This window comes from Eutrigla gurnardus (assembly GCF_963514095.1).
Source record: "Eutrigla gurnardus genome assembly, chromosome: 4".
NCBI lineage: Eukaryota > Metazoa > Chordata > Actinopteri > Perciformes > Triglidae > Eutrigla > Eutrigla gurnardus.
This window is the reverse complement of record NC_139918.1, coordinates 9,787,158-9,810,028: the sequence shown is the minus strand read 5'-3', so window position 1 is coordinate 9,810,028 and position 22,871 is coordinate 9,787,158. Positions and strand designations below refer to the sequence as shown.

At 42.9% G+C, this 22,871-nt stretch overlaps 1 protein-coding gene across 1 annotated transcript in view; it reads left to right on the top strand.

Annotated features, from left to right (window-relative positions):
- The first annotated feature begins 302 nt into the window (after positions 1-302).
- LOC311012487 (disco-interacting protein 2 homolog C-like) overlaps positions 303-22,871 on the top strand; it is a 181,943-nt gene continuing 159,374 nt past the window's right edge. Inside the window, exon 1 of the mRNA XM_084007948.1 lies at positions 303-520. Within this exon, the coding sequence (XP_083864074.1) occupies positions 442-520 (79 nt within the window). The 5' untranslated portion in view covers positions 303-441. The remainder of the gene's footprint in view (positions 521-22,871) is intronic.

The following is a 22,871-nucleotide window of genomic DNA, read 5'->3' as shown; positions in this document are numbered from 1 at the left end:
ATATATAGTACAATTTTACCTATAGTGCATATATCTATAATGAGTAGAAGTAGAACGTGTAAAATAGTATAACAGAAATACTCAAGCAAGGTACAAATACGTCCAATTTAAAATTATTGTACAGTACTCCAGTAGATGTACTTTAAAATATTCCATTGCTGATTTACAGTAGTAACACCGATTTTTGAGCGTGAATCAGAAATATATAAATATATATATTTATTTTTTTAAATAAATCTCCGGAAGCAGCGCCGCCATGTTTGGTGTAGCTTGACGTTGGTGTGCGGAGGGCTAACAGCGCTGCTGCCGCACAGAGAGCGACACGCAGAGACTCAGTGTGCCTGACTTTGGATATTCTGGGGTTTGAGGAGAAGCCTGGAGAGAGGAAAGAGGGAGAAAGAGACGGAAACACAGCGATTTAAGTCGCTTTCTAACGGCGGAATGGCGGACCGGGACCCGGTGCCGCTTCCTGCGGAGGTGCGGGCCAGACTGGCCGAGCTGGAGCTGGAGTTATCCGAGGGTGAGTACTTGCATTTTACCGCTGAGCTCCGGGCGGCTCTGCCCGGGCTCCTCCGCTGCTCCGCGGGGTGTTTGCGTCGCTGCTGCTCGGTCTCTGCAAGGCGACGGACCGGAGTTAGAGCGGCCAGGGGGGAAAGTGTTGAGCTCCAACTGGCGCAAGTTCAAGTCCGTATTCTCATATTTATTGAACACACATGTTGCCACAATGACGGCTGTGGTCTGGATGCAGGGCTTGTGGTGTGTGTTGCTGGTGTGGCAGTGAAGTGGACACACAGTTTGCATGCTTTTTAAGGACTGTTTTATTCTTGTGACATGTCACAGTACGGATATAGCATCAACGCCTTCTACATGGATATACAAATATCAAAAAAGTACTCAGAAATATCATAAAGTTTCCACAGAAACGTAACAAAGAGTATTTAGTGAGCACCAGGCATATTGTAGAAATACCATAGATACAATCCCACGAGCAAACAACTAGGAAACTAGTGTTAAAGCTGTATTATTCATGGTATTAAAGACTATCCTTTTCTATGGATTCATTGATCCAAGTTGCTATTAGAATATCTGTTTGTTGATCAGTGTTGACTCCATCACAGCAGAGAAACCTTAAAGTACACTTAAAAGTCTCAACAGAAGGGCATCACAGCTCCCAGTGGGCATGTCAGAGGAATGCCACCGAGATTGATGTTTTTGGGTTCGTCAATAAGCAGTTGTTGTCTTCTTATGTCATATTGGAAAATCCCGTCCAGCATGCTGCTTAGATTATGTGCCCCGAGCGTGCAGCTGTTAGCAGACACAGTTTTCACATGACACACTGCAGCCAGGCAGCGTTCGGAGGGGATGAATGATTTCCATTATATTCCACATTCTTTCCATAACACCAGAGCATATATTGGCTTCTTTTGCAAGCAGCCATGGTATTGATTTTCTCATTAGCTGCACCCCCTCCCTCCTCCTGCTCCTCCTCCTCCTCCTCCTCCTCTTCTTCAGATTGATATGTCACATTGCTGCAGACTCACTCTCAGCCTGGAGAGTATCATCGTGTCATATTTCAGCCGCCTGTTTTCCCTGTTTCTCATGGAGTCTGGTGGCTTTCTCAGAGCTCAGCCATGTATGGAGAAAGAAAGGCAAGGCAGAGAGAGAGAGAGAGATATTTTAACAGCTGACTGCAAATGCACACATTGCATTTTAATGTTTCCACTGCTGCTGCAATTGCAGGTTTCATCGGGATCTGAGCAGAGAGAACAGGGAGGGAAGGATGAGGGGAAAAGGTGACACGCATTCCTGTTTTCTTTTGTTAAAAAAAAGAAAAACCCCAGCCAGCTCAGTGTTCTCCAATGTAAACCAGTGCGTCTGGGGGAAATGGGGTCAGATGCCCCGGTGCATTATTTACATGCTTAGCTGCTGCTGTAAATGCACGCCGGCAGCCGATGTAAAGCTTCCCCCTGCATCCCGCAGACTTTGACCTAATTTTTAGATTTCCATGCATCATCCCTTCCTCCTCCGGAGCCCCTCGCCGCAGGGCAGGGAGGCCAAACGGCGGCAGAGAACGACATTGTGAACAGTCAGGTGTCACTACAGCGTCACAAGGGGCCACGAGTCCGGTTGAGGAGCTGTTGAGCAAGGCATTTAACTCTTCCATCCAGCTCCCGCCTGGAGGTCCATGCTGAACCCGACGTCTGGAGGTGGAACAAAACCTCCTCACTGCGGGTTTGAAACCGCTTCTTTCACAAAACTGAACTAGAAGTGTGAAATGTCACCTCTTTATTATGTGAAGGAACAATAAACTAATTGGATACCTCGGTGCATTCCAACAGCTATTTCAAGCTCTGATGTTGACTTGAAATAACTCCACTCTGACCTCTTTGGCCAGCGAGCAGCTCCACTCAAGCAGCTGGGGGATCACTGCCTTGCTCAAGGGCACCTCTCACCGGGAACAATAAAGGAGGGTCAAGTCAGTGCTGGTTAGAGATTCGCTCACCGTTTTCCTGGTTGCTTTGGCTTTCTCTGATCTTCTTTCTACTCAATTGAGCGAGCTACTACATTTCCCAGAATGCCCCAAAGACCACCCTCAGAGCAACTTGTTGGTTACAGTGAGTGGCTCGGCTTGAGATAAATGTGAGCGGTGCCTTCTGTCTCGTGGCTGCATTGTATCACCAAACGTGGAGACTGGCAAGTGGTGAGTGAGTCCAGACGGCCTGAGAGTCCCACAGTATTAGATGAGAATGTCATCTACAGGGCTGCCTCCTCTTAGGCTAGTCCACAAGGGGTTGTTAGGCTTTTTTCATCAATTATTCCAAGCACAGCTCCGGTAAACACCAGACGTAAAGCTGCTTCTGTGTGAGTCTTTGTGCAGAAATGTACAGGTCCGTCCATGACAGAAACGAATCGATGGATCCTCTGAGAGGAAGTGGACGTAGAACATTTTCTAATGTCTGGGATAGCCCTCGTAATGGTGAGCTATACGACTGTGGAATGAATAATTAAACTGAATGAATGTGAAACCTTTTCACAGACCCGGCTCTGAGAATCGATGCCCTGTGTAACCCCACGACTGGCCGATAACTCGCCACTTGTCTCATTTCCTTTAACGCGCCACAGAAGCTTTTAAAAATTGCTTTTGCATTGTGGATTGACACATGCAGGCTACCGTACCTTGGCTACCTGTCTGCGTGCTGCATGTCATCAATAATATAACCGGCTACCTCAGCTCACTGATCACTGTTTATCCTCTTTATACTAAAATCACAGCTGAAATCATTTATTAATTTCTCCCCGGAGTGTCCCGACTGATCAAGTGATCTTGTTTAAATGTAATCAATGAAGGGTTTGGCCTCCTTTTTCCTAACAATATCTAATTCAGACCTCCAGACTCCCAAAGATCAGTGAAACACGTTGCTTTACTTTAAGAGGATCAGGTATCAGCCAGGATATAAACTGATCATCAATTAATCATATAATGAAGATAAGGAGACGTATTCACCGTGACGCCAGCCATTGACTACAGTTTTGAAGCCTCGTGTTCAGCATTTTGGCCGTCGCCATCTTGTCTGAATCAATGAACTGGTTATCAAATGGATAGTTTTTTCGATTGTTCGATAAGTTAATTTTGCAGCCTTATTGTGCGGTGGCGTGCAGCTCCGGCGTGACGGCTCCAGTGTTTTATAAATAACGGTTTTGAAGACAGGCTTGAAGTGGCGTATCGTTTTCGTTCAATATGATTGTTTCATCGTGACATAAAGGGAAATGTTGCCACATCTGGGCTTGATAGGATTCCTCTGTTATTTTACAGCTCTCGCTCCTCCGTCCGTCTGTCTTTCCTGACAGTTCTCAGTGTTCATGCTCTGATAATTAGTCTGTGTGTTAAAGGACTCCAGCGGTGTCTGATTTACCGGCCTTGTTCTGGCCCACCGACGCTGTGCTTTCTGCTCTGAGAGTAGCTGTGCCCGTGAAGTCATGAGCTCCTGCAGGCTCCTGCATCTGTGAGGGTTGGTACCCAGAATGCATCTCTCCGCGTGTCGTCTCGGTTCACCCGGTTTCTGGCTGATCTCAGGCATGAAGCTTTTGGACTTGTTTGAGCTCCATTTCCGGAGGGCTCTGCAGGAGTTAATTTGTTTCATTACTGATAAATCATTAATTTATTTAACTGTTTTGTCTGTAAAATATCAGGAAATAGTGTTTCCATGGCGACTGTTATTGTAGAAAACTGCAGTTATTATGTTGCTCTGTTGGATCAGATCGTATTCTCCATCAAACGATTATCAATATGCCCAAGAAATTCTGAAATAATGCAGATCACAATGACTCTTTTTGTTTGACCAACAGTCCCAAACCCAAAGATATTCCCCGTATATTTTATATTCATGCACACTGACCTGTCACGTGTTATTGTTCTTCTGCCTTGTGCTCTTATATAACAGAAACACTCAGATACCCAGTTGAGACAAAAGTCTCCTTCATTGTGATTCTCAACAAACAACTTAGTTCATTTTTCATTTACTTGCGACAGAAACGCCAACAAAGATGTCCTTTTCTTCTCTCAGACTGAACTGAACTGAGGGATTTCTTGCTGTTAGTAAAAGGCCAAACTCACTAAGCCTCCTGCCTCACAGTTTAATGTATTCACACAGTGACATTACAGTGACATTACACCCAATCACTTACAAGTTATGGGCTAAAAACAAGAGACTGTTGTCTATGGAGTTTCTCTCTGTCGATTTTTATTGTCTTTGTTTAAATTTGACAAACTTGATATGATGGAAACAATTCAAACAGTTGCTTTATGTCAAGCATTCATCCAAAAATCTCACCATCAAGAAGACTTGGAAAGAAATATACACATTTATTTCCATGATTCCACTGCTGTAGAAAATGACCGTTGTGATGTTGCATAATATTCACAAAAAAGACAAATATGCTAGAAAAGTCAAATGTAATCCATTCAGTTAAATAGAATTTACTACTAAATGAAAGTCGGTCAGATTTCTGCAGAGAGAGACATTATAGTTCTCTTCTCATATATGTAATTGATGTGTAGCAGGTTCTGTATAAAGGAGGAGCCCAAATATAACACATTTCACTGGTGCAAACCCAAAAATATACCCAATTCTGAAAAATATAAACGGGTAAGAAGCAGAGTCATCATAATCACATTGTACTCAAGTCAGCAGCCGAGAACTGAGAAAGGTCAAATGATTCATCATCAGACCGACTTCCTGCTGCAGCGTTCACCTGCTGTACTTACGGTAGTTTTGTGCACACAAATCTCCCGTCCAAGTGAGTCTTTATTCCAGACATTTCCGCTGTGCTCACTTGAGACTGTATACTAGAAGTGGACGTAGTCATCGACACGTCACCCATTGGTTCGTGGACTGAGGTTTCGAAGCCTTAAGTTCGGCATTTTGGCTGTCGCCATCTTGGAATTTTTGCAACCAGTGAAGGAAGTGACCATATTTGGCCTGCGGAGGATCAACGGGAGAACACGAGCGGCAGGGAAGTCGTATCTAATTTATCTTGCTAGTTCTCCCTAAGCTGCAAAGTGAGACCGCATTTCCCATCAGCCCCTGATGCTTTGAAATCTTGACATTAATTTACTGGTATTCCAGTGCCACAGGTACATAAATCATTGCTTCATTGTTTTTTGTTCTTTCCTTCTCAGACTAATGCAATGTCGCACATTCAAAGCTGAGTCTACTGCAGGCTGGAAACAGAAGTTAAGGATGAACGTGAGTTCATGTGCTCGCTGTCCTGCAGCCTGCGGTCGCTACTTCTCCTGCATCGCAACGTCTCACCTTTTAGATCGGCAGTTGCCATAGAGATGTTATTTCCTCTCCTCCTTCCTGGGAGATTACGACCTGTGGGGATGGAGGGAGGCTTGTTCTACTTTAGTGAGCCTTCTATCACGCTGCAGGGCCATTAATTCATATTCGGGTCCTTTTGCCGGCTCCCTCGAGCGAACGTGAGCATGCAGAACTCCAGACGTGCAGCCGCTACGCGTAAATCCGACCGCTGTCCTCACTTGACTCCCGCAGGAGAAATATCCGCCGACATTTCGGCTTTATTGCAGGCGGCTGTTGTTTAGAAAAACAGTCTCTGCTGAGGTGAGCGAGGCGACATCAGCCTCTGGAGCTGAACAAACACACCAAACGTGCTGCTGTGGACGGCTGAAAACCTCCTCTGGGCTCTGAAGTTTTCTTCAGGAGGGAGAGAAAAAAGTGTTATTTTCTCAATATGATTCTTCAAAACAGGGTTTGAAAAGCCCCTCAGGGTGGTAAAACTCACTCAGCACACAGAAGAACATGTAAAACTTTCCACTCGAGGAAGAAATGCATAAAGTTGTGTTTTCTTTGCCAAACGGCGGCTGTATGGGATTCCCCAGAGGGCCGAAACGCCGCCTTTATCCACAACACTTTTTTTGAATGCAAATCATCAGCTTCTTCTTTTGGAAGCACTTTGCTGTGTTTGTGTCTGAAGAAAGAAAGTCATCTGGCAGGTTAATGCACTAAAATGAAGAAGAACAACACATTTGATGGATCCATTGTGAATACATACAGTCAGTATAGGATCATATGATGAGGGTGTGGTATTTCTGAGCAGCTACAGCTCATGCAAACATAAACTCCTCAACCTTCAGTGGATTAACAAAGCGTTTGAAGTCTTAAGTCTAAACACACCATGAGGACAAGCTATAAGCAACAGCATGCAGCCAGTCAGTCCACATGTTGGTGGTCAGCTGTCGTCCTCTCTGAGAGCCGGGTGGCTTCTCGCAGGAGGCATAAAGCGCCATAAATATTCATCTGGCCTCGCCGCCAGCCTCGCAGCACAACAAATCTGAGGGCTGGAAATGTCAGCGGGTTGAACATTCAGGTTGTCAGTTCTCTGCAGGAAGACAGAGGGCAGGTTGACATCCTGTCAGGAAAACTGACAGTGAAGAAGAAGCTCTGAGAAAAAATAACCCCATAAAGAAAGCTGTGGTTTTATTTGGAGTCGCCATCAGGTTATTTGTTTTGAGTGCAGTTAGAATGAAACCCAAGTCTAAAGCTTTTCAAACAACCCTCATGTTAATCTGAAGTTAGCATCTGATGATATTTATATTTCCTGGCTCGATTATCCCTGCCAAAATAACTGCAAATCACTATCTCATCCCGATTCTCATCATCCACTGAAATCACTTTGTTAAGAAACATGATTTTATGGCTTTGCACGTCTTTTTCTTTTAGTGAACATCCTTTTTTAGTGCAAAACAATCACATAATCTTCAATAAGATGATCTGATTTATGGTAATTCCATTTAAGATGATTTGATAAAGTATCCCTGCAGAAAAGAGAAATGTATTCCTTGATCCTGTATTTTTAAATACAGGATCAAAGCAGGCAGACGGACCGACGCTGTTCCAACTGAACTGTTTAGGACCAGAGTGAACCCACGACCACAAACACATCAAAACAACAATTAATACCACAAAGGTATAACTTGTATTTGCAATATTAATAGTTTCCATAATAAAAGATTGATACTAGCCATGCAAAATAACGTGACACTAGTATGCAGTATTGATTTGTCCCCACAGTTAAATAGTGATTAACTGTACTTTTAGCAGTTGGGAGGATAAACTACTACATGTCACCACGAACCATCCACAGTTGATTATTTACATTGAGACAATCTTTTTTTATATTATGCATTTTCTAATACGTCTGTTTAAATATGCAAATGAGGCTCATTAAATACAGAAACATTGGTTGAAAATTCCCGTTACATTTTGTTGACATATTAGTCAAATAGTTTTACAGAGGCAAATTTAAATAGAGCTCTTTTTTTTCATCACTCCATAAATCCGAAAAACAAAGCCCTCTGTAAAAAGCTTCAGATATCAGCTTTCATATAGAGAGGAATGAAACTGAAGGGTTGGTGGATAAAAGTGATAAATGATACTGAAGTGGAGATGAGGAAAAAACAAATTTTAAAGTAAAATGAACTAATGGATATTAGTTACCCTGCTGATTACTCACATTAAGACAATGCTTAAATATCCAAATTAGACATTATCTAATGGTAACATTTGGTGGATTTAGGAGAAATCTACAGCCTCAAATAGACAAAGTAGTAAAATCAATGTTTTCTCTCCGCTAGTCTGGAAGAAGTCAAGTTATGTAAGGAAAAGAAACAAAAATCTCTAGAATGAAACACCTGTTGTCATGGATGTACTATGATGGAAGGAGGTATGGACTCAAATTAAGTTAAAAAGGTTTATTTAAATAATAAACTAACAAAAATGTCCACAATGTCAACAACAAAAACCCAGTCATGACACCTGTAGCGCTTCACCTTAATAAACATTTAATAACTAGATTTCAACACACCAAAACGTATAGTTATAAATGTACTTGTTTGTGCACATAAGGCTATTTGTAAGTCAACAATTATAACTTGAAGACATTTTATCTTATTACAACTGTGTCATTATATTGTCATTCATGCTGTGTTCATACAGCAGCCATGTTATAAACCATTTATTAAATGTTTATATGCTGCTGTGACATTTGAATCAGTCTTCACTTTTTCTGAACAAAATCTGTTTAATAAAGTAGGTGTGAAAGTTTCAGATCAGTTCAGTTTATGGAGCAAACTTCAACAGAAAGGTGAAGCCATCATGTTGACAGATTTCATGTCTGAAAACGGGCTTAATTGCCGAGAAGGTGGTTGACAAAATAACATTTAAGTGTTAACTGAAAAACTGCACTTGTAGTTTTTTTTTAGGATTCAATTATAGACAGAAATAACTTGATTGAAATGATTTTCAGAAATTGCTGTCATCTTTACCCCGACGTGAAAAGAAGCAGTCAACCTTTCAGATCCCAGCGCTCTCCTCCACATGTCGACTCAGTGTGCTTATCGCCCTCATCTGAACGGAGACGACGTTTGTGCTTGCTCAGGCGATTAGGAAAGTCTTTGGATGCTCAGTGTAATGGGATGCAGCCGCTCCATCTGCCATTAGGGCAATCAGAAGACCCCCAATCAGCATTTTCATTTGCTCCCTTCCCATCAATGTCAGATTTCAGAGCCTGGTTTTACAGCCCGCCAGCTTCTGATGTACAATCACCTAATTGGCTTCAGCGAGTGGCCGGGCGCTGGTCCTAAAACCACGTTGTGTTTTCCTGCAGAGTCGACAGTGAACGAGCTGAGCGTACAGTTCCCAGCCTGGAGAGTGTGTGGCTCCGTGAATACATTCATCGGCAGCTGCTTCTTTAATCAAAATGTGATGCTGTGCATAACCTACGACCAGTCATACGGTTTGTTTTCCTTATCGATGAATCTGTTTTGAGTTATCGTTATATGTATTAGATATTGAAGTACTATTATTAGGACGGGGTATTGATCCAAAAATCACAACCCTAAACGTACATCGATACAGATTCCTACAGATGTCCTACTATGATTACTGCTGATACCGCCGACCCACTGGCTTACTTTATACAGGGCGGGTACCGATACCCGGTCAACTCATTTTTAGTCACACTTTTAGTCAATTATCAATGTGTTTGTTGAGGGTTGTAGCTCCATATTGTAAGTTATAAGTGACTGATCAATTTGCTCCATTGGTCAGTGGGGTGGAGGCTACTACGTCACCCAGGGGCGTTGCTCATGAAGCACTGTGTGACATTTATTAGTCCGTCTGAAACATTGGTATGAAACCAGTCTTTGTGAATTGCAGACTATTACCGGGGAAATATCACAGTATGACATTCAGCAGCGCTAACGGCACAATAACGGGGAGAAAATCACGTGATGCGTCATCGACAACAGTGTTGCCCTGGTGACGGACTGACAGGCTGCAGGTCGTAAAGACGGTTTGAGTCGAGGGAGAGAGATGTTATTTTGTTTGGTGCTTTTCCGTTTTGTAGGCTCATCATATCACTATAATGATTGTCATTAGCTTCATTGTAATATCTTTCAAATCAAACATCTTTGAGTGTGACGTTTTTAACTCAAGTGTAGCTCACCCATGTCATGTGATCTCCTATTAAACACATTGACCACAGTCCAGCCATATACTAGGTTTCACCTCGTCTCGTTAACTTTAGTTACTTGAAAACGAGATGAGAAATCAATCAGATTTAATGAAATAGCTACTTTTTATATGTTTTAGAATGTCTTTGTTTTTGTGCTGAAAGTGTGTCGGTGGCTTCCAGACGGCAGACCTGATGAGCTCGGCCACGTAAGGTCAGGTTAATCCTGTTAGACTGACCGGGAGAGTTCACTCTCTGCCACAACGGGAGCATTTAACACCCCGTCTGTCCTCCAAGGCAGCTTGTGAACGCAGCGCTGTGGACCCGGCAACACTACACTGTTACTACTAACAACTAACAACTAACTCACGACGGCCTTTAGATGAGTTTTAATTAGGGTTGAGGCGCCACATTATATTCTCGGGAATGACAACACACTGTGTGTCACTCATTTTGGAAACAACTCTCTCTGTTGCGACAGCTTGATGTAACGTAACTGCTGTTGGATTTTTTAGTTTTTTCCAACGACCACATACGACTGTTCTCTGCCATGTTGCTTCTCACTGAGGTGATGTCATCGCTGGAGCGGGGAGGGAGGGGGATTTGTGGGTAAGGGGCGGGGGGGTGTTTCTGGCAGATTGCATCATTAAGCTGCTCAGACGGGCACTTTCAGTCCCTCTCTTGCCTGTTTTCTCCCCTCCTTGCCACTTCCCGCCTGCCGCTGAAGCCGTGTGCCGCGGAGGGCTGGAGGGGTGAAGGGAGCAAATAAAAAACTGCTGTGCCCTCCCACTGGGAAAAATAATGACTGATGAGGAAACACACTTTTCTTTTTAGATGATGTGTGTCCTCTCCCCCATCCTGCTCGCGTTAGTTTCAGCTTCGACCCCGCGGCCCCCATCTAATCCCTCGACACCCGGGCGCTGTGATGAATATTCTCCTTTCTCTGTTGCTCCTTACCCACATTGTTACTCTTAAAACCTCTTTTACGGTCAAAGTCTTTTAGGTTTGAGTTTAAAAACGTCCTCTCGGCTCTGTTGCTCATTGTATTTAAACCAACTGTTGCGTCTCCTTGGAGAACAATGCTCTTAATTAATGATCCCGAGGGTGACACAGTTTCTCCAGCCAACGAGGGGGAGGGGGGTGAACTGTGCCCTGAGTCGGGCTTTGGGTTTGCACAGACAGTAGTCGGACAATGAGGCTCTTAATCCGTTTAAACAGCACAGCTTTATTAGATCCTCTGCAGAGGAACGAGATGCGGAGCTGCCGCTTGATGGATGTGGCCGAACGACGGCCGCTTGATTACAGTTTTGCTTTTCTACCCTGGCAACAGCCTCATCGGTGCTCTCTCGAACACTTTACCCTCCTCACTTGTTATTTACTCATCTTTCAGTGCCTTGAGTCTCTTTGATGCCACTGCGATCTAATGAAACCAAACTGAAACCACCACCTCCACCTGTAGCGTCACGAATAGAGGCTCTGTGTTCAACACCTGCTTGAACACCTGCGTCTCTGCAGGTGAACACTGTTGCTTTGTAAACCACTTTGGTCCTTTAGGACAGGTGTGTCGGTTGTTTCCGTGGACTCTCCTCCCTCCTCTTCCTCCATCGCTGTCTGGAAACACTCTTCTTCCAACGTTGCTGCACCCGGGTCTCAGCCGCCGCCAGCCTTAAAAAAAAAAGGTCTTTGATAGCAGTCATAGTATGAAAAGAGTTTTGGTCATAGGGATTGTTGCTTGTGATCTGGGGAATGGTGCGTCTGTTTCTTTAGGCTATTATTAAGATAAATAAACAACCAGTGATGCCTGCTGAAGTGTCCTCGAGCAAGATCCTGACACACTTTCTGCTCTCTCTCTCTGTGTGTTTACAGTCTCTATTGAAACATAATAGAAACATTGTAAAATATGCTTTTACAGACACACAGTAGCCAGTTTGTTAGGAACACCTAGCTAATGTTCAACGGTCCTGCATGTCACGATAATCCAGGCCAAAATTATTGCGATTCAAGATATTATCCCCGTCACCAAAATGTGCTTGAAATATGCTTAAAACTCTGTGAAGAATCAAATATTTTATTGCAACATGAGACGCACATTGTTTTTTAGTGAAACCTCCTTTTTAGTGGAAAAACAATCAAATAATCTGAAATAAGATAATCATGAATCAAAGTCTCCCCACATAAACTAAGGATAATACATTAAAACCTTTTATTTTTTAAATCAATCCATTTAAAAAACCTTTGGAATAAGCTTGCAGCCTGGATTTGACAGTTAGTTATTCAGTTATTGTTATTGTTCTTTGGTTCTATTGTCTCTGGTCACCATGCAGATATCAAGCTGGACTTACTGTCCTACACCTCTGAAGCAGGTTTTTAACACTTGCGGGTCACAAGAGGAATCTGCACAGAAAGAGTACAAGTGATGAAATCCATCTGTGTCTCTGCGTCTTATCCCTGGAATCCTCCTTAAACTGGTTGAAACCACTTTGGAGATTAGAACGTCGTTGGCTGTGACGGACGAGACGGAGAAGACCAGCATTGTGCCGTGAATGCTAACAATGCCGAGCCGAGGCCCAGGCGCTCGGAGGTTTGGCTGCTTGCTTGTCTCACGGTATGTCGGGGTGATAAACCTTTCTGAGCTGATCCAAAGACGCCAGCCAGGAAAAGCTGCCTGGCAGATTAGTTGCAGCACTACGTGGACGTTTCACTGAGCACCTTCCAAAAGCAAGACCACACGCTGCATGAAAAGACTATTGTAGCGGAACATCTTGCAATGGTGTGTTCAGGACTTTACAAAAAAATCTGCCAAAATATCTTGAACAATACCAGTTGTTTCCTGGGCAGCTTGCGCAGGCCAAGAGGCTTTGAACAGCTGGAGTATCTGCACGCCGACTGTCATGGAAAGTCTGACGCACGCACGCCACCACGTTGGAAGACGGACAAGAAAGCCAATACAACATTCCCACCTCATCCTCCTTGAAGTCGTAAACGCTTGCAGGAGACTAGCTCGCAGCTAAACACACAGATAACGCCCCAGAATGTAAATAAACGGCATTTAAACTGGTGCCACACGGAGCGAGTAAACCGGGGAAGCACGACGTGAACTTGGAGTCAGGTTCTGCAGCTGAAGTACAGGAATCTCTTCAAGAAGTATACGTCACTGCTGGAAATACTTTTTCTTCATAAAACAATGCTGTCTTTGCAGAAGAAAGGTGCTCATGTTTGATATCTGTGTTTCATGAACGGAGAAAAAAGAGAAAAGGGGCTGTGGTCTTCTCTTTTGCTCAAAAAGTAGTGGACACTTGCCGCCACTGAGTACACAAAGTAATGATGCAGCCTTCAAAGTATCCATTTAAAGAGGATTTAGTATGCATGTTACACGTGTTAAACATGTTAAAACAATTTATAGTTAAAAATCCATCTTCTCACCCTCTCTCTGAAATGGTGTCCCTCCCTCCCAAAAAGCCCAGTCTGCTCTGATTGGTCAACTGCCTAGTATGTTTATGTAAATGTCACGCTTATATAATAATCCATTATATAACTAATTCAAGGTGAACTTTACAGCGAGGCGTTAAAGTACTCTCAGCAGCTATTTGCATTGGTAGCGTGGTATCGATGCTGCGGTAGTGACGATGTTTACTGAGGTAATAAATCAAGTGAGAAGTAGGGTAATTTCCTCATTGGCTTCTATACAATCAGACTTCTTTTTGCAACCAGAGGAGTCGCCCCCTGATGGCATGTGGAGAGAATGCAAGTTTAAGGCCTGTTAGTGTTGGCTTTACGTTTCAGAGGCAGAGGTTGTCGTCTGGTTTCAGGGCGTGCCAAACCAGCAGCCAAGGCAGATATTATGCAAATGTATTACTTGGTGACATCACCGCTTTACTAAAGGAAGCATAATACGTCTTCTTTAACTGCACTGGCCGATCCTCAAAGCTGGTGGCAGGACATCTGCCCAAAAAAGTCCATCCAAAGGTCTGACACTTGGCTCAGGCTCTGTGTGCTCAACTGGGAGACACTTTGGCAGCCTTCCCCCTAAAAACTGGCGTAGGAGGAACCGCTGGAGAACCTCTGCCTCCCTCTTTGTATACAAACCAAGTGGCTTCCCTTCTATTAACGATGGGATCCAACCCCGGACCTGACTGTTGGGAGTCTGGAGCACAGCCAAGTGTGGCTCGGCGGGGCGTTGGAGGTTTACAGTCCTCCAGATGGTGTCTTTTACATATGTAAATAAAAATGCCTCTGTACTTGACAAATAGAAACCCCTCCCTCCCCCCTCCCTCGTTGTTTGGTGACTCCCAGGTGCTGATTGGACACAACTGACTCCAACTCTGTGGTGTTATGTTACTCTCTGGCTCCAACATTTGTTTTGTGTATTCTGGCAGTTATTTTCTGTTATTCAGCCTCTTCTTATTCATACACATGCAGTGGACAAAATAATAGAAACACCCCAAAACTACAGCCAAAGTGATCATGAACATCATAACCTTCCCATAGGGAGGATTTACTGTTTTATTAGACTGCATTGGTTTCAACTTTGAGTTGAAAAAACTGACAAATGAGCAGTGATGGAATGTGTACATTTACTCAAGTGCTGTACTGAAGTACAATTTTAAAGTATTTTACTTGAGTATTTCTATTTTCAGCTACTTTATACTTCTACTCCACTACATCTAAGATCAGAGATCTTCAACAAGCAGAGTTACTGCAGGGGGTCCCTGAAACTATACGATCCCCAACTTTTTATCTTCCAAAAATGTAAATATGCAATAATACACATTAACATGAATACAACCTATAATAAGAAAATATAAATCTTCCTGTTTGTTTAATATGTTGTGAAATTGTGATGTAGAAACGCCAGTATAGAATTAAAATATGAATCTGTCAACAATTGTTATTTTAATGGCAACGTACTGTTATACATGGCACCATAGGCTGCACTACACATTATTATTGGCCCTGTTTAATAACAATTTGATATGATATGTATCATATGGGGCTGCACGGTGGTGTAGTGGGTAGCACTGTCACCTCACAGTTCGATTCCCGGGTCGGTTCCTTCTGTGTGGAGTTTGCATGTTCTCCCCGTGTAAGCGTGGGTTCTCTCCGGGTTCTCCGGCTTCCTCCCACAGACCAAAGACATGCAGGATGGGGATAGGTTCATTGATGACTCTAAATGTCCCGTAGGTGTGAATGTGAGCGTGAATGGTTGTCTGTCTCTACATGTCGGCCCTGCGATAGACTGGCGTCCTGTCCAGGGTGTACCCTGCCTTCGCCCAATGACAGCTGGGATCGGCTCCAGCCCCCCCGCGACCCTGAATACAGGATAAGTGGTAGATGATGGATGGATGTGTGATGTCCCTTCACCGGGTCACTATCAGCCAGCCGTGGCCTGGAAACATTGAAGAGGGAATTATATTACATTAATCTGACAGCTTTAGTTACCTTGCAGATTAGTGAAGGAATACCATAATTATTCAATAATGGCCACTATTGAATTTCACTCAGCCGTTGTTCCTTCGAATTCTTGAAGAAAAAAAAAAAAAAAAAAAAAAAAAAAATCAAAGAACGAGGAAAAGGTCTTGAATTGAAGTAAACACAGGCCTCAGTTAAAGACAGAAACACGACATCAGAACGTGGCTGCAAACTCACACAACTCTTCCAGTATCATCCAAGTCACATTTATCCAGCCGTATGCTCACTACTTCACAAACTCCATTTAAAACGCTAGTTTGGGAAACGCGTCTCCCATTTACGTTTTCAATCATCACAGGGGTGAAGTATTCCCTTCATACAACATATAATCAACTAATAAATTAGGAAGTAGCAGCAGTAAATACAGTCATTAAATGACTACCGGCTGCAACATTAAAACAATGAACATACAAATACATCAGTCATTCTAATTAGGGCCCGACCGATATGGTTTTTTCAGGGCCGATACCGATACCGATATTTATGAAAATGGGAGGCCGATAACCGATATGTGCAACCGATAAATAGAAGAAAAAAAGTAGTTTACTTAAAGTAAAAAATAAAAAATGCCCGGTTGTACAAACGTCATCACGTCCTAATACTACACACGCATGGCTTGATGTTGTTTTGAAGGAGCGCCGTCTCTGCATATATTTATATTAAACACTCGACCTGCATCAGCGAATGTGCGCACGAGCGGATCTGTGCGAGCAGGCAGCGCGAGGAAAGCGGATTTTGGACGGAGAAACACAGCGGCATTTTTCTTATAAATGCACCGGTCCGGTTCCGGTACCGGTCCGGTTCCGCTCACACCACGAGTCTAAAGAGTGCAACAGCTTATCAAAATACAGTGTCAACTCCGTGTTTTCAAAGTAGAAAGCGACATCGTGGTGGTTTAACGAGGCGGAACGGCATCAGAACAACATCAAGCGTGTAAAGTACACGAAAAACGTAGCGGGAGCGCGCGGCGAGGATTGTTGCGGCCGCGCATCTTGCGGAGCAAGTCTGCTGTGCTGCGCGGAGGCGCTCCTAATGTAAATGATTATTGATTTATGAATGAATTGATAGGTGGCTTATTTTTGGAGTATTGATTTATTTTTTTTGGCCTGGCGGCAGGTCTCCTTGGCCTGGCGACCCGCCAGGCCTGTACAATGGTAGGGGAAACACTGCTTACCTCGAAGGAAATGTGTTTTCTCTGCTTTAAGTTGTATCCGCACGCAGCACCGTCCTTAGCCCCACGTGGCCGTCTAGAAACCGCTCACGAGTCACAGGGAGCGTGAAGGCACCCCGCCCCGCTTGCAGCCTTGCGTGTTGATTGGTTGTATTCCGTGTGCCAAACCAATCAGATGCTGTGACGGGCGAGGCAACTTGGCAAGGCTCATGAATTCCAAGTGGCAAGAGCGGAAGGCGCGTTCAGAACGAAACGGCTGCAAAATTGGTTGTGAAAATTATATGAACTTATCGGTGGGAATTTATGGAAAGTATGGCCGATACCGATATCCCTAAAATGTTAAATATCGGCCCGATATATCGGTGCGGCCGATAATCGGTCGGGCCCTAATTCTAATTCAATACATACATTATTCTGAAATGTCCTATTTTGCATCAAGCTTAATGTTACTTTTGTTTTTTGTTGATGATACCTGTGTGCTCTTACTTGATTGCATTTTGAATGCAGTACTTTTACCTGGAACACTTATATTACTACTTTTACTTCATTAAAACACCTGAGGAGTTCTTTCAGCGCTGCAGCTGAGTGTGACAGTCAGTAAAACATGTGATTCCAGCCTGACGATGTGACGCTTCCATGCTTACCTGGGATTTCAGAGGTCAAATCCAAATTGTGAGGCAGAGTTCACTACATGAATGTAAAGCAACACAAACGCCTCACATCCAGATATAATTGCTCCCTCTTTCCGGGGTTTCTAAAAAGACGAGACATGTTTCAGGGCTTGGTGTTTTTTGACAGATGGTGCTTTAGATGACACAATGGTGTTTTTGTTCTTCCCTCGCCTCGTAATTTTCATTTCAGGGTTGTAATCTTGAAATCGTGTAGGGAAGTACTGACACTTTAGTTATTTATTTTTTAACAGAGAATGAACCTCATTTGCATTTTTATGCTGTTGGCTTGGCTCCATGACCAGGGGGCGGATTTATCTTGGTGTAATCAACTCCGATAGGTTACAAAGAGAAACGGTCTCTGGATGATTGGAGTCAGGAAAATGACTTTGCACCAACTGCTCATGTGGAAAACTCTGCTAGTGTACAATTCAGCTTCAAAACTTCATCAGCTTCATAACAGCAGCGGTGTTGTGTTACGAATGGTTTTTGCGGGATGGAAAAGATCTGGTAACTGAAAGGTCACAAGTTCAATCCCTGCAACAGTGAACATGTCCATCGGCTGCTTCACTGAACCTCACTTTGTTGTAGTGCTCTGGATCAAAATGTACATCGACTACATACAAATGTAAAACCAGAAGAAGTATGAAATTGAAAATAATAAAACCATGATAACTTTTCGCTTCTCTTTGAGCGGCAACAGGTTAGTGATGCTTTTACACGATGGAAGCCCATCTTTGCCAGCAAAACAACATTTCACAACTCCTGGTCAGTCAGAATGATCAAAAAGTACACAAATTATATTGAAAGTGTTCACTAAAGTAAAACTAATGAGATAATAAGTCAAAATGTAGACGTTTTATTAGTAGAAATGATGAAGGTATAACGTACAGTTGGTATTAGGGCAGCAAATGGGCCGATTAGGGCTGATTATTGCAGCCCTTAAACTTGAACTAATCATTTAAACTCATTATTTCCTCCTGTGAATAATCCAATTATAACTATATTTCTTAATCTGGCTTGTTTTTGTCCGTCCATCCGTCCATAACCCAGAGATACAGCAGGACATTTGAGAAGCTTGAAGCAGTTCATATTCGTTCAATGAACAATTCATTGTTTACAAGATATGTTTTCTGTGAATAGAATTGATTGATTAATCAACTCTTTAGTGTCATGAGTATTTTTTTACTTTTTTTTTAATCAATGCTATATTTTTTATTATTATTTTCCTGGAATTGTTAAGCAATTTGTAACAGATTCCTTTTTTACTAAAAGTAAAAAATGGTCAATTAAATTGTATTTTTATTGCCCCAAATGACGAATTTGACTCGGGAGCATTTTCCATCCTCTGTCCGGGACCCTCTCATCGGATCAGGAAAACTCCTTTAACGGGGGAAGTGGCTTTATTTGCCAGAGTGCTTTGTGTGAACAGAAAGCTTTCAAGTTTATTGACTGACAGCCATTCTGCAGCTTTTGAGCCTTAAAAAAGGGTATAGGAACCCAGCTCATCCGTTAATGTGCTCATGGCCTGTCTAAATGCACGGTGGAGAGGGATTGTGTATGGTGTCGATGTCTTCCCTGCTAAGTGTTGACAGGATTATCTAAGTCCAGTTTACTGATGAAGATGGATGATTCGTAGACGGCCTCCCTCCCTCCCTTACGAACAACTCACAGCTGATTTTCTCTCTGCAGGAACGGAACTTCATCACTTACTTCCTTTCAGGCTTAAAACAAGAAAACATATTTTTTTGGTGCAAACCGGAGCTCCACCACCCGCGCCCCCAATTTGCTCATCAAAAGCATCAAATGACCTCCTCCTCACTGCGCTCTGTTGCGTAATCCTCAACAATGTGACTTTTCTGTGCTGCTTCAAATGAGCCATTGTACTTTTTTTTCTTTTTCTTTTTTAGAAGAGAGTGAACGGTGTCTTATGTTACACAGCCCCCCCCCCACCTTCTTTTTTGGTTTGTTTCCTCACATAACCAGGCAACTGGGAGAACTTGGGAGTCAGTAAGTGAGCCTGTGAAAGAGATTATTAGGTCCTGATGTCTGTTCCTGTTGTTGTCCTCTACGGGAGATTTGGTAAAAGCATCCAACAAATGGCAAACATTCCCCCGGATTGTTATACGACTGTGAACTTGACAGGTTTAAGCCATCAACGGAAAGGCTTTCAGTGTTACACAACACTGACCTACTTTGAATAAAATGAGGGTATGAACCATGGAGTATGATGTCATGCTAAGAAAGCTGATCATGCTGCGGTATAAAAGTAAATGTACATCAATATCACTTTTTGTTCAGCGTAGCTTAGCACAAATAGTGCCTTGCTCTCAGGAGGAGTCGCACCCTTTTATACACTTGTGCAACCAAGAACACAACCCTGCTCTCTTTATGTCGGCATGGGACAATATTCAAATAATTTCAATTCACGATACTATCGTGATAATCATAAACGTGTGCTTAAAACGTTAAAAACGGCACTTAAACATACTGGAATCGCCTTACATTTTGTGAAGAAACAAATGTTGACATTGCGCCACACATTCCTTAAGTGAAGATCATAAAAGATACAAAAAAAATAATGTATAAATAATTTTAAAAAAGCAACTTTGTGTGAGGCCTATTTTTATGATCAGGCTCTATTTTTTTATCCTTCATTTTTATTACGACAACAATATAGCATAGGCCTGTTTGATTAATCGATTTTAAATTGTAATCGCGATTATGTAGTTAGGACGATGATTGAAAATCGTAAAATTGATTTTTCAAAAAGTTAAAGTTCTGCACTTTATTCATTCATTTTTGTTTAATGGACACACCTTAAGATACATGTGAAAGTGAGGTTTTTCTCTTAATCCCAAAGGGATTGTTTTTTTTTGTTTACAAGACGTCTACAAGAAGATAACATGGAGCAAAGCCAGATGGCAAAAGTTCATTAATTGTTCTTTATATTAATCCCTTGAGGGATCTTTTGTTTAATAAGAGCAAGGTTTGCACTCAAATCCCAATGGAGAAATTATTTGCAAAATGTAAAAAAAACCCAGCATATTTGAAATCACTTCTTTGCCTTTTGTCATTTCACAAAATAATCGTAATCGAAAATCGGATTTTGAGAGAAGGGATTTTATTTTTGGGCAAAATCGAACAGCCCTAATATAGCATATACAGGACATACAGTGATTTTACTTTATTGTAACTACAAATTAACAATTTCTCCCGCCACCTCCAAGCCTCTCCCTATGCCCTGCCCCCTCTTCCCCATCTGCTCCATCCAACAAACATTTTCATTTTAGACACAAACTGGGATCATTTATAAAGAAGGTCCTCAAGGTGACTGATGAGGTTTTTCCACCTTAATAGTAGTCGAGCCTGCAAGCCAAATCTTCCTAGAGTAATCAGGCTCTATTTATCACTTCTTTCACTTCTTCTTTTATCGTTGCAAAGCCGTTATAGGCTCATTTATTTGTTTCCTTGGCACATTAACACAGTAAAACGTCTGACATTTGGCCGACCCTTTAATCTTGAGATATGGGTTACAGCGAGCCGGGATGAAACTTCCGATCTTTTAGTTACAGGACGCTCTGCCATGCTCCGGCCTCACAGTGGCATCGCTCCAGTAATGAGTCTGTTTTTGGAGAATGCTGTCAGTGTTATCTAAGTGTTGGGCTGAGTGTGAGCCGCGAGTGGTGGGAGCTTTGTGTGTTTTTATTTCATCCGTCGACAGCGGCCGTGTTTCTGTCTGATCGCGTCTCATCCAGATAATCGCTCCCACTCTCTGCTTCAGGAATAGTAACATGTTGTTCAGCCCACTTCCACATTTTTACCTCTATCTCCAGACAAAACACTGTGTGTTTGTGTTTGTCTAGTTGGGTAGAATAAAAAAACCTGGCTTAGATATGTTTTTGGAGGCCAAAGTGTGATTTGACACCAGGTTCCATTTTACAAAATAGAGAAAATAAATATCTAAAAAAGCAAAGTAAGCAAGCAGAAAGGTTCCATCCATCATGGCTGAAATCACCACTATTGCTGCTGTGACGTCCCAGATACACCAAAAACAAGGTGAACACTCAGTGAAATATGAATACTTTAAGGAAATTGATGACAATTTAGCAGCTGTTTGTCCTCCAGTCAAACATGGAAACAAATTAGTCCTAAATGTAACAAAATGAATGTCATCTCAGGAGACACTTTAGCACCACATGATCTCTGGAGAAAAGATTAACACTACATGCCTGTATATGCACGTATGTCAGAAGTTAGTTTCCTTCCTGTATGATCAAATAAACCAGGCTGAATGAAACAGAATGACAGACGGAGCCATGTCAGACTAATAAAGAGCTGGACAAATAAATAGAAACACAGACAGGAAGTGACAGAAATAGAAGGACAAGAGTGATTTAAAAATGCTAGTCCTGCTCTGCTGTGGTAACTTTGGATGCTATGGATACATTTGACTTGAATTAAGCAGCGGCGAGGTCTCCCGGTCCAAAGTGGATTCGTGGCTCTGTGAGAGAGTTTGGAATCCTCGGGTCACTTTGGTTTGGGCTAAAAATATATAAACACACTGAGGACGCTGTGGAGCGCCCACACAGTGTTTATATGGCTTCCCTCACATATAAACACATTCTCATAGACCTGTTGTAATTCCCAGCATTTTAAAAATAGGCTATTTTTATGCTTTATCGAGGACGTTATGGAGTTCTTGCCTTTAGGTCCTTCAGTAGGGTTTGGAGTTGCATTCAGGCTCAGTGTTTGTCTCCTTTATGCTAAAGATGTTGCATTCCGGTTCGCTTCACTGCAGAAAGAAACAGGATTTACCTTGAAATACATGAAGCATTTTGGGCCAAATTAATCGAACGACCGGAACAATTCATAATGTGTTGCAGTCGTTTGTTTCACAAGACATGTGTGGTTTGCACACGGTCAGGGAAACTAAATTTGCAGTGAGATATAAAGAGCGGCATTGCACATGGGCAAACGTGGGAATCACATTTTGAGCACAGAACTATCTTAAGTGCCTCACAGCAAGAGGGTCCCGGGTTCGATTCCCGAGTTGGGTTCGGGTTCCTTCTGTGTGGAGTTTGCATGTTCTCCCCGTGTAAGCATGGGTTCTCTCCGGGTTCTCCGGCTTCCTCCCACAGTCCAAAGACATGCATGGGGATAGGTTCATTGGTGACTCTAAAGGCGGGTCCACACCGGACCGAAAATCGGCGTCTTTGAGAGAGTCGGCGTCCGTGACATGAGTCTCCTTGGTGTGGTCGCTCGAATCGGCCCACGTCGGCGTTCATTTCAGCCGATTCAAATGTGTAATCCGCCATTCGAGTCGGCCATATTAAGTAGCCCGACTTCATTTACCGACGCGAGTCGGGCAGTCGGTGCGGTGTGGACCCGCCTTAAGTTGTGTTGTGTTGCCAATCAGTGGGAGTGGCCTGTGGAGCTGTGCATTGTGGGAGTTGTTGTCTTCCATCCACATGCGCAAAAAAGTAATTGTCTGCCTTTTCTCGGTCAAGGAGGCCCCAAATACTAAATGT